The sequence below is a fragment of the Microcaecilia unicolor genome, chromosome 1 (assembly GCF_901765095.1).
Source record: "Microcaecilia unicolor chromosome 1, aMicUni1.1, whole genome shotgun sequence".
Taxonomy (NCBI): Eukaryota; Metazoa; Chordata; class Amphibia; order Gymnophiona; family Siphonopidae; genus Microcaecilia; species Microcaecilia unicolor.
Genome location: NC_044031.1, coordinates 643,268,506 through 643,281,556, shown reverse-complemented (window position 1 = coordinate 643,281,556; position 13,051 = coordinate 643,268,506). Strand labels below are relative to the sequence as shown.

Below are 13,051 nucleotides of genomic sequence, written 5' to 3'. Positions count from 1 at the left end.
AGAGGGCCGACCCTGCAACTGGGAGGGAGGGGGAAAAAACCCTGGAACTGGGAGGGAGGGAGGGGGGCGAGGCCACCCTGGAACTGGGAGGGCCCCTGACACACACTCTCATTCTCACACACAAACTCTCACACCCAGTCTCACTCTCTCTGTCACACACACTCACACATTCACTCTCTATCACACACTCACTCTCACACACACTCTGTAAAACACACACACTCCGAGGAAAACCTTGCTAGCGCCCGTTTCATATGTGTCAGAAATGGGCCTTTTTTCCTAGTTTTATTATAAATCACCTAGGGGTCCTTTTACTAAAGTGCGCTGAAAAAAGGCCTGCAATAGTACAAGTGCATGTTTTGGCCACTCACATAATCATTTTTCAGTGCACTTGTAACAAATGTCTTTTGGGGGGACCAAAAATGGGCATGCGGCAAAATGAAAATTGGCGCGCATCCATTTTGGGTCTGAGACCTTATCGCCAGCCATTGATTTAGTGGTAAGGTCTCATGCGTTAACCGGGCGGTAATAGTGAATGCACGTTAAAATGCTGATTACCGCCTGCGTGCCAGAAAATAAAAACATTTTCTGAAGCGCATATCAGGTACGCGTAAAAAATGAAAATACTGCTTGGGCCACATGGTAGCTGGGCGGTAACTCAGAATTGATGTGCTTTGGGCAAGTGTAGGTGCTTACACAGTTTAGTAAAAGGGCCCCCTAGAGATCTCAGATCAAATTAAAAACTAAATTGAACATTTTATGGTTACTCTCTTTGTAGGATTAAATTTCTTCCCAATAATTTTTTTAGAGCATTGATTAACTCTTTGTTTCTTAAACTGTAAATAATGGGGTTCAACAGTGGAGACACAAAGGCATAAACTGCAGACATTACTTTGTCAGCCACTGGGTTATTGGCAAAAGCAGGTCTAATATAGGTATAGATGACACCTGCATAGAATAACGAGACAACGGTGAGGTGTGATGCACAGGTGGAAAAGGCTTTCTTCTTTTTATCTGCAGAACGGATTTTCAGAATAGCTGAGATGATATATGTATAAGATATGACTGTTAAAATGAAACAACCCATACCATTAAAAGTATCTTCAATAAGAACTGCATTATTTATATAAGTATCCGAGCAGGCAACATTTAACACTGAGGGAATTTCACAAAAGAAGTGGTCAATTATGTTGTGCTGACAAAATTTTAACCTGAGGATTAAGCCAGTGTGCAACATTGAATCCATGAACCCAAGTAGCCAGACAGTAACAGCCAGAAGAATACAAGTCTTCCTCCTCATAATGGTAGTATAATGCAGTGGGTGGCATATTGCAGCATAACGATCATATGCCATCACCACCAACAGCATGAGCTCCGTACTCAAGGCTGCGGTGAAGAGATACAATTGAGTTATGCAACCAGAGAAGGACATAATTTTCTTCTTTGACAGGATGATCTGTAAAACCATAGGAATAGCAGCTGTTGTGCAACAGATGTCTAGGATGGACAAATTAATGAGAAAGAAGTACATGGGAGTATGAAGACGAGAGTCAGTAGTAATAATGGTAGAGATCACACTGTTGCCCAGCAAAGCTGCTATGTAGATAACAAGGAAGATTGCAAAAAACACAGGCTGGAGTTTTGGGTGAATGGACAGTCCCATCATATAAAATACTATGGGCATGCTCTGGTTATTTCCTTCCATTATAGCTGAAGAAATGAAACACAAACAAATATTAGACAAATACCAGAAATAATCCCAGTCAGAACACCAAGTTATCTGGTTATTTCCCTTAGCTGTGTGTGTCTGGATTAGCGTAATATTTAGGAAACTTGCTAGATAAGGTTATACAAGGAACAGAGGTTTGGCATTTACTAGCAAACATTTGGAGGCACATTTTCGATATGACATCTAAAGTCAACTGGATATTTTGCGTAAAATGTCCAAAAATTGAGTAGTAAACATGACCATTATTGAATCAGCAAAATATCTTATCTTTTATTTGAAAATGGCCATTTCCTAGACATTATATGTTCAGTGCATCTGTCTTTTTGGACCATTAAAAAACCAAAATGTTCAAATGAAAAATGCACAAACTCATGCCATTGGGATGTAGGAGGACCCCAGTGAAGCAAAAAATGGTGGAAGATACAAAAACACCGAGTCACAAGATGATGCAATGGTACCAACCAAGGCATGCTGGGTCACTTACTTCAACGTATCTTGTTTTATCATTGGAGAATAAACTGCCCTTTTACTAAGCTGCAGCAAAAGGTGGCCTGCGGCAGTGTAGGTGAATGTTTTGGGCACGCATCGGGCCAGTTTTTACTGCGTCTGCAAAAATGGGCTTTTTTTAATTAGACAGGAAAAGGACATGTGGTAAAACTGAAACCTGCATGCGCCTGAAACTGGCTTGAGCCCTTAATACCACCCATTGATCTAGCAATAAGGGCTCAAATGCTACATGTGGGGTGACCGGTCAGCACACACCAACTGCCGATTATGAGTTAGCACAATAGAACCCTGGATTATTCATATTCAAATTTAAATCACTATTCAGCTGAATACAGATAATATATTCAGGGCTCTATTCAGGGCCAAATTGAATCAAACATGAGTATTCAGTACAACCCTAAAAATGCCTCAAACATAGAATTCCTGAGGAGCACCATGTGTTTAACACAGGCTATCTCGCTATAGAAACAGCCAAAATATCAATTACTTCAACACAACCCTATCCCTAGGCTAGGCTTTGTAGAAGGACATCATGATATTGGCAGAGGAAGGCTCTCAACAGATATCTGCAGGTGTCCCGTCTCCCATGTCTCTCCTATCCTATCCTCTAGACCAGGGGTGGGGAACTTTGGTCTTTGTGGTCTGCAACCCAGTCAGGTTTTCAGAATTTCCACAATGAATATATATGACATCTATTTGCATGCACTGCCTCCATTGTATGCAAAATAACTAATGCATATTCGTTGCGACCCTTGTGAACCGAGGTTGCTCACCCTTGCTCTAGGCACACATTGGGTTTTATTGTCCATTAAATCTGCTTTTAATGACCTATTTCTCAGTGTTGCTTATGTCCCATTCTCTAGAATGTTCGGACTCACTAGAGGTATTGAGGTACTCAAGTTCTGCTGCAGAGCCATCCTGAGGACCCAATCCTTCTTGCAGGTATACATCCAGTGGCAGTTGATGAGTGGGAAGGTATATGACTGTTATGCTAACCACCACCAGCTACATTAACCCCCAATATTCAGTTTAAAGGCATATCAAGGCACTGGCACTGAATATTAGGGACTAATTTTGGGCAGGCTGGCTGACAGAGCTTATGCAGGCCCACCTCATAAGACATTTATGTGGGCCCTGGTTGAATATTGGGCAAGCATTCACATAAATTTGTACCTCTGAGCCCCCTCCCAACAAAGCCCCCTCCTACCCTCCCTCAATCCACGGTCAGCAAGCAGCCACCTTCCTCTGGAATATCCCCAAGCCTGAAACCCCGCAGACATCTAGGTAAGCCACTCCAGGCCTACATCTATCCCTGGTGCTCTAGAGGGGGTGATTGGGGGTAGAAGTGCAACCCCCCTCACTCCTATCCTCAATGACCCCTTGTAGACCACAGCCATTATGGCAGGCAACCACAAGGGGTCTGTAGTCCTGTCCCTAATGATCTCCTCTGGACCAATAGTTTAAGTCCAGGGGGGCATACCTGGATTGCTGGGGAGTAGGAGGCTGGAGGGCATTCTGTGGGGGTATGGGGGACTGCTTGCTGACTGTGGACTGGGGGAGGGGAAGGAGAAGGCTTTGTCAGGTGGTGGGAGGAGGCTTGGGAGTTCAAACAATTTTAAAAAAGTTTTTCAGAGATGGCACCTGCATCACTCAGCAGCCTAATTGAGGACAGTATTTAAACTGTCCTACATTAGGCTGCTTAGTGATATGAGTTCCGCCATTGAATATTGCCAGCATTTCATAAACCCAGGATCCTTCCTAATGCCGGCTTCTGTATTGTCCCTGACCTGCCTACCTTTTGTTTCATCAATCAGAAGCGATATTCAGCGGCACTGCCTGCATTAGTGGTGCTGAATATTGGGGGTTAGATGGTCCCAGGGAATTTAAGTGGGCAGGAACCTCTCCTGCCCATTTAAATCACTTTTGAATATCAAGTCTACCATTACTACCTATTACTTTTGTCAAACAGATATGTCATAGGTACATGTGTTCCAGGCCCACACCATGTATCTTGGCCACAAATACATGTGAAGACTGTGCCACTGGTTGATAACCTTAAGACTTGGATTGATAGTGAGGGGGAAACATACACACTCCACACATCTACAGATACCCAAACTGAGTGTGTGACCACATGTTTGCATACTGCCAAAGGGGAGTATAGCATAAAATTCAGCAGCCTCAGCTGGTGGATCACAGTGCACCTCTGAGGAGGGAAAAATAATATTTCTCCTCAAGTCTTAGTATGATTACCCTGTTGCATATCCTTCTTTACCGAAGCTCAACAGGGCAATACTAACATTGAAGCATGGTTCAAAACAAAAGGAAGAGTACATGCTGGGCATGTGTCACCCAGGATTAAAAGATGCCCACCTGTAGGCTATGCACCAAGGCTAATGATAGAGGTAGAGATAGCGCAGATAGTATCGATGAAAATAACATAACTGTTGCAGATACAGGCCATGGTGGACTTGTTGGATCCACTGCAGCAGGAGACAAGCCACAGAAGTTAATGAAAAGGTCAAGAAGATTAGTTACAAATAACAGGCTTATTTTCGAAAGGGATCGCTGGCGATCTTCTGACACAAATCAGGAGATCGACGGCAATCTCTCAATCCCGGCCAAATCGGTATTATCGAAAGCTGATTTTGGCCGACCCCAATTGATTTTTCGTTGCGGCGCCAGGCAACCTTCAAGGGGGCGTGTTGGTAGGGTAGCGAAGGCGGGAAGGGGGCAGAGAGGGCAAGGTTACGAGATGACCGGCTTCACCTTATTATGCAAAAAAAAAAAAAAAAAAAAACCGCCGGCTCGAACGAGTATTTCGCTGGGCAGACTTGGTCCATGTATTTTTAGGACCAAGTCCCAAAAAAGAGCCCCAACTGACCAGATGACCACCGGAGGGCAGCGGGGATCACCTCCCCTTACTCCCCAAGTGGTCACCAACCCCCTCCCACACACACACACAAAAAAAGTAAAACATTTTTTGCCAGCCTGTATGCCAGCCTCAAATGTCATACCCAGCTCCCTGACAGCAGTATGCAGGTCCCTGGAGCAGTTTTTAGTGGGTGCACTGCACTTCAGGCAGGTGGACCCAGGCCCATCCCCCCCCTACCTGTTACACTTGTGGTGGTTAATGTTGAGCCCTCCAAAAAAACCCAAAACCCACTGTACCTACATGTAGGTTCCCCCCTTCACCCCTTAGGGCTATGGCAATGGTGTAGACTTGTGGGCAGTGGGTGATTTGGAGGGTTCAGCACACAAGGGAAGGGTGCTATGTACCAGGAAGCTAATTTTGTTTTGTCAGGGGAGCCAGTGCACTACAAATGCTGGCTCCTCCCATGGCCAAATGCCTTGCATTTCGCCGGGTTCGAGATGGCCGGGTCTGGTTTTCATTATGGCTGAAAATTGAACCCAGCCATCTCATCTAAACCCGGCGATCCACTGGCAATCCTATTCTAAACCCAGCGAGTGATTTGGCCGGCACAAAGCGTATTTCGAAAATACGCTTGGCTCCGCCTGCTTACGGTGCCGGCCCCGAAAATGGCCGGCCATCAATTTTGCCGGTGCCGTTCGATTATTTCCCTCTAAGTGGACTACTGCAGATTAAGAAGAGATAATGTACTGCTTCCTTAAGGCAACACACTTTATATTTTGACCAAGAGGATATAACAAGGGAGTTCACCAAAAACTGGAGGACAGATGAACATTGTCCCTGCATAAACTGCAAAAAGTGGTTGTTACAAATTTAAGATCCCTACTTTTAAAGATAAAACAAAGAAGCAGGTGAGTGAAAGATATGACTGGAGAAAGAGGAGCGCATTGGTGGGAGCATTGGAAGAAAGGTATCTGCAAAAAAGGAACAAGATCCTCAGGAGGGAATAGCTGGAGTAAATTCAATATAGTGAGAGAAGGAAAGGGTTTGAAAAAAATATCCAAAGAAAGACTGATGCAGGGAAAGAAGTGGGGGATCCAGAAAGGAGTAGAAGTATAAGGGTTTTGGTACAATTGATCTAATGACAGTTCATCTAATGAACGATTGGTTTAATGATAGTTGGTCTAAGGATACAATTCATCCAAAGAGACAATTCTTCTAAAAGTTAATTCGTCTAATGGACAATTGGTCTAAAAATGGAATAATAAAGATAAAGACTTGAAGTCATACATTTGTCATATGATAGATCACTTTTATAAAGTCAATAATGAGGATACACCACATGCTTTAATCAAGGCATTAACACAGAAAGCCACTTGGTATTGTAATACAATAGGTAAAAAATTAACTTTATATGATAGAGGTGCAAAGTCACAAGTGTTTGATGTGAGTAAAGGGTTCACTCATGAAAGAATGTATTCAGTTACTAAAAAGTTTAGGAAGCCAATTATTAAATCTGACTGCAACTTTGAAGCAGATCTGTTTGTGTATGAGATTAAAACAAAAGCTGTGAACTGAAATCGTATGTTACAATTCTATAAAAGGTAGAAACCATTATAAAAGTTTATGTTTCAAGTATAAAATCCAGAAATGCAGTTGATATCCAGTTAGTGCAAAAAGTGGTGTTTGAAGTAAAATGTTTCAGTTAAATCATAATTGTGACAGTGGATATATTAAGGAATGGAGTTTTGCGACTTGCGAGATTCAGAAAAGGGAAAAGAGAAGTTAAACAGAGAAACATGATGACAGATACATGTCAAATGGCCCTTTCACAGAAATCATTATCTCCTCCTTTCCCAAAAGATTCCACATGCCTGTCCCATGCTTTCTTAAGTTTAGACACAGTCCTCATCTCCACTACCTCCACTGGGAGGTAATTTCACGCATTCACCACCCTTTCCATAAAAAAGTGTTTCCTTAGATTATTCCTGAGCCTATAACCTATTAACATCATCCTATGCCCTCTTATTCCTGAGATTTCCTTCATTTGAAAGAGGCTCATCTCCTGTACGTTAATGCCACAGAGGTATTTAAACATCTATATCATACTCTTTCTTCCAATGTATACAGACTGACATCCTTAAGTCTTTCCCCTTACACTTTACGACAGAGATCACTGACCAAGTTTGTAGTTCCCCTCTGGACTGACTCCATTCTGTTTATATCTTTTCATATGTGTGGTCTCCAGAATTGCATAAAGTATTCTAAATGGGGCCTCACCAGAGACTTATTCAAGGGCACTAAAATCTCTCTTCTTCTGCTGGCAATCTCTTTCCCTATGCACCCAAGCATCCTTCTGGCTTTGACCATTGCCTTTTCTACCTGTTTGATCACCTTGAGATCATCCAACACAATCACCCCCAAGTCTTACTCTTCTTTTGTACACAGAAGTACTTCACACCCTATATTACACCTTTCCCTTGGATTTTTGCAACCTAAGTGTATGACCCTGAATTTCTTAGCAATAAAGTTGTCCAGGCTTCTATGCAAAGTATGTATAGGAAGATACAGGGCCTAGGACTCTCAATTCAATATGCATCAGAAGAAGATTTCAGTATAAAGGTTTGCCAAATCTCAGCACTAGCATTTCTTCCTCCTAATGAAATTCAAATGGCATGACTTGATTTGATGGGATCCCTTCCATGCTACCAATCCCAGAGCAAGCAGTAGCATTCTGGTCACTCTTCTTTGAACCTTTTCTAATTCTACTATATATTTTTTGAAATAAGATGAATAGAACCGAATGCAATACTCAGGGTGAGTTCTCACCATGGAGTGATACAGATGTATTATAGTATTTTTGGTTGATTTACCATCCCTTTCCTAATAATAAAATAAGCAGGTTGATAAAGGTAATCCTATTGATATAGGGTCAGATTCTATAAATAGCACTCCAAGTTAGGCACCAAAACAGTGCTAAACACTATTCTGTAAAGAATATGCGCCCTTAATAGAATAGCATTTAAATGCAGATCTTGTGCCTAATATTGGGTGCCAGACACCTCCTGAAATCTGTTGTAAATGCTGGCACCCAAGTTAGGCACACCGACCCAGTTTCTATAACCATTCATGCAAATTTTCAGAATACACCTGACACGCCCATACTCCTCACATGGCCATGGTCTTATAGAAAAGGGCACAGCCAGATGCACATGCAAATCCTAATTTCTGCCAATTAGTGTCAGTAATTGATTGTTATCAACACTGTTCCCTCTAAGCTAAGCGGGAGTCCTCCAACTGCATTGCTGGCAGTGTGTGTGTGTGTGTGTGTGTGTGGGGGGGGGGGGGGGGATTCAATATTGTGTTTTTAATTGTAAGAGACAGGTAGGTTTCCTAAAGTACTGCAGAGCTTCCCTGTCCCTCACTAATGAAAATGTGATAGTGAAACAGCCTCAAATGTCATACCTAGCTCACAGCAGTATGCAGGTCCCTGGAGCAGTTGTTAGTGGGTGCAGTGGACTTCAGCCAGGTGGACCCAGGCCCATCCCCCCCTCACCTGTCACACTTGTGGTGGTAAATGGGAGCGCTCAAAACCACCCCCAAAACCCACTGTACCCACATCTAGGCACCCTCGTTCAGCCATAAGGGCTATGGTAATGGTGTACAGTTGTGGGCAGTGGGTTTTGGGGGGATTTGGGGGGCTCAGCACCCAAAGAAAGGGAGCTATGGACTTCAGAGGTAGTTAACTGTTTATTTTAAATTGTTACAAGTGCCCCCTAGGGTGCCCAGTTGGTGTCCTGGCATGTGAAGGGGACCAGTGCACTACGAATCCTGGCCCCTCCCACAAACCAATGCCTTGGATTTGGTCATTTTTGAGCTGGGCGCCTTCGGTTTCCATTATCGCTGAAAAACGAAACCGCCCAGCTCAAATCCACACAAATCCGATGCATTTGCCGGGCACAAACCATATTATCGGAAAAAAGATGGATACCCATTTTTTTTTTTGAAAATACGGTTTGTCCCGCCCCTTCACGTACCCGTTCTCGGAGATAGACGCCCATGGAGATGGGCGTTCGCGATCGATTATGCCCCTTTGTAGATTTACAGAAGGTGTTTGATAAGTTCCTCATGAGGCATTCCTCTTGAAATAAAGTAATGGCATGGAGAGGCATAATCGAATGTGGGCACCCATCTCTAAGGACAGCCCCGTAAAGGGGTATCCCCGGCTGTATTATTGAAACAAGATGGGTGTCCATCTTTCGTTTCGATAATACGGTCGGGGATGCCTAAATCTCAACATTTGGGTCGACCTTAGAGATGGCCACCCTTAGAGATGGCCGACCTTGGTTTTTGCTGATAATGGAATCCAAAGATGACCATCAAAAAATGGCCAAATCCAAGCCATTTGGTCATGGTTGGAGCCAGCATTTGTAGTGCACTGGTCCCCCTCACATGCCAGGACACCAACCGGGCACCCTAGGGGGCACTGCAGTGGACTTCAGAAATTGCTCCCAGTTGCATAGCTCCTTTACCTTGGGTGTTGAGCCACCCAACCCCCCCCCCCCCCCAGGTCCGCCTGCCTGAAGTACACTGCACCCACTACAACTGCTCCAGGGACCTGTATACTGCTGCGATGGACCTGAGTATGGCATTTGAGGCTGGCATAAAGGCTGGCAAAAAAAGTATTTTTGACCTGTTTTCTTATGGTGGGAGGGGGTTAGTGACCACTGGGGGAATAAAGGGAGGTCATCTCTGATTCCCTCCTGTAGTCATCTGCTCAGTTCTGGCATCTTTTCACGGCTTGGTCATGAAAAAAAATGGACCAAGTAAAGTCGGCCAAGTGCTTGTCAGGACCACCTTTCTTTTTTCCATTATCGGCGAGGACACCCATCTCCTAATCATGCCCCAGTCCTGCCTTCACTACCCTGCCAACACGCCCCCGTGAACTTTGGTCGTCCCCGTGACAGAAAGCCGTCGAGGGTGTCAATTATGCCGATTTGAGTGGCCTTGTGAGAAAGGTGCCCATCTCCCAATTGGGTGGCAGAGCAGGTGGGGGGAAGAGGGGTTGGTGGTTGGGAGGCGAGGATAGGGGAGGGCAGACTTTTATACGGTCTGTGCCAGAGCCGGTGATGGAAGGCGGGACAGGTGGTTGGGAGGCAGGAAAAACTGCTGGGCAGACTTATACGGTCTGTGCCCTGAGAAAGACAGGTACAAATCATGGTAAGGTATACACATGAGTTTATCTTGGGCAGACTGGATGGACCGTGCAGGTCTTTTTCTGCCGTCATCTACTATGTTACTATGTTACTATGTTGTGTCAGAAGATGGGCACCCTTCTCTTTTGAAAATGAGCTGGACAGACAACAATATCTTAATTTGGATTTCCAACTACTTACAAGACAGAAAGAAAGGAATAGAACTAAATGACCAGTTTTCCAAATGGAAAGGGTAAATAGTGGAGTGCATCAGAGATCTGTGATGTGGCCTAATGCTGAACACATTAACAATCTGGAAAAAGGCGCATCAAATCAACTGATCAAATTTGCAGATGACACAAAAAGATCCAAGAAAACTGATGAATTCCCAAATGACATTTCCAGGCTTGGCATCACCATGGCAGATGAACTTTATGTGGACAAATGCAAAATGATGAACATAGGAAAAAAATAATCATGAATATATTGATCTGATGCTAGGTTTTTTCTATAGGAAGTCACCATCCAAGAATAAAGACAGAATCATTGAGAGTAATACAACTTATGATTTAGCATAGGGCAAAAAAGTAAATAAAATGTTAAGGTGTACAGTTGTAATTATACAATCTCAAAAAAGATATAGCAGAACTGGGAAAGCTAGACAGCAAAAATAATAAAAGGAATGGACCAGCTCCCTTATGAAGTAAGACTGAACAGATTATGGCAATTCAGTTTGTAAAGAAGATGACACAGAGGTTTATAAAATTACTAGGAAAGAAGGCCCGTTTTTCTGAGCAATGAAACGGGCGCTAGCTTTTTTGGGGGGAGGGGGTGACTCACATACGGAGATCAGTGGCGATTTTCCTGGGCCGCCCCGTGGCTCGTTGCGGTTGTAGGTGGTTTGTTTGCCGCCACTGTTGTTAGCGTTGCTCTGTGTGGGTGTCAATTTTCCTGTGCCGCCCTCGACGTCATCACGTTTTGACGCGAGGGCGGAGCACAGTTACAGTAATTAAACTCACCCTCAACGTTTGCTCCGCCCTCGTTGTCATGATGTTTGACTCGAGGGCGGGGCCTGGTGGCTTCACCACCATGAACCTTCGAACCTGAAGGAACTGTTGTCAGTGGCTTGGCTTCACTGACGTCAATGTCCTCAGAACGTTGAGGGTGAGTTTTATTAAAGTAGATTAGGAGGCTGGAACAGATAAAATAAGAACAGTTTTTTTATTCCATCTAATTGTAGCATTATTAGGGAATACTTAATGAGACTAACAGGCATTAGATTTTAAACAAACTGGAGAACAAATTGTATCATTCAAGCTGTGGAATATTTTACCAGAGGGTTTATCGTTTATTCATTTTACTATACCGTTTCAAATTTACAAAACAAAAACAGTTTACATGTTAAAATAGAATGATAAAACAAACATAAAGAACTCCATTGAATAGATAGGAAAGCAAAACTAAAACAACTATTCTTAAAAGATAAAAACCAATTCTTACTGAACAGCCATTCATAAACAAGTACATAAATAACATATGGTGAATGCATCTAGCTAGATTTAAGAATACTACTACTAGTTCTGATAAATTCCTACAGGAGAAGACCATGAACAATTGAATCAGAAAACTATCTCTCATCTCTGGTATGAAGCTGCAAGGAATGCATCTATTCTTTGGGCTCTACCAGTTACTTCTTGTGTCTGAGATTGTCCACAGCTAGACACAGGATGCTGAACTTGGACCTTTGGTCTGACCCTGCATGGCATTTCTTACGTTCTTTGTTTTGATCCCTGGTGGACCCCCTGTTATGTCCTGATAATTTGATATGGATCAGATGCAAAAATAAAACCATATAAGGGGGTAACAACTGAAACCATAAGCGCCCCCCCAGGTGGTGGATACATGGAATTCCTTCCTACGGGAGGAGGTGGAGATGAAAACGGTAATGGAATTCAAACATGCCTGGGATAAACACAAAGGAATCCTGTTTAGAAAGAATGGACCCATGGAATCTTAGCAGAGATTGGGTGGCAACACCGATAATTGGGAAGCAAAACCAGTGCTGGGCAGACTGTTCAGATTTCTATGGTCTATGCCCTGATCATGACAGAATAGATATGGATGGGCTAGAGTGTAAATTTTAAGGGGCTGCAACACTAGCTTCAGAACTTTTAGTACAAGAACAGTGCTGGTCAGGTTTCTTCATTCTCTGCCCTGAGAATGGCAAGTACAAATCAAACTCGGGTACACATATAAAGTATCGCATACCATGTAAAATGAGTTTATCTTGTTGGGCTGACTGGATGGACTGTATAGGTCTTTTTCTGCCATCATTTACTATGTTACTATGGTATAATATATGGCTCTGCCCCAGCTCTGTCAAAGTCTGCCCCTGCCCTATACTGACAGTACCACATTGAAAAGATTAATTTTTGCATCAGGACTATCTATATAGGGGCTGAATATTGGTGGATAGTGGATTTAATTTTTTGCTCACTGCTGGTAAAGGTGTAAGTCCTTTTGAAAAATGATAAGAAAATTAAACATTATTGGGTGTTGTGATTGTGTAAATTACTCATGGAATAGATAGATCCATCAAAGCTGTTTGTGGTTTCCATAATGTGCCCTGAAAGATTTGTGGAAACTATAAAGATGGAAAGTTATTTGGTGTTCTTCTCTTCTTAAACCCTTATCATTCATCTCTCCCCAACATACCTAGAACATTGTCAGTAGAAAAGCTCTTACCTA

At 43.2% G+C, this 13,051-nt stretch overlaps 1 protein-coding gene across 1 annotated transcript; it reads right to left on the bottom strand.

The window, feature by feature from the left end:
* Window positions 1-763: 763 nt before the first annotated feature.
* On the bottom strand, window positions 764-1,705 carry LOC115461280 (olfactory receptor 13A1-like). Its single transcript, XM_030190998.1, has one exon. The coding sequence runs from the start codon at window positions 1,703-1,705 to the stop codon at window positions 764-766; it is 942 nt and encodes a 313-aa protein (XP_030046858.1).
* Window positions 1,706-13,051: the final 11,346 nt, after the last annotated feature.

Coding starts and splice junctions, on each gene's coding strand:
- LOC115461280 (XM_030190998.1), bottom strand. CDS start 1,705: ATGGAAGGAAATAACCAGAGCATGCCCATAGTATTTTATATGATGGGA.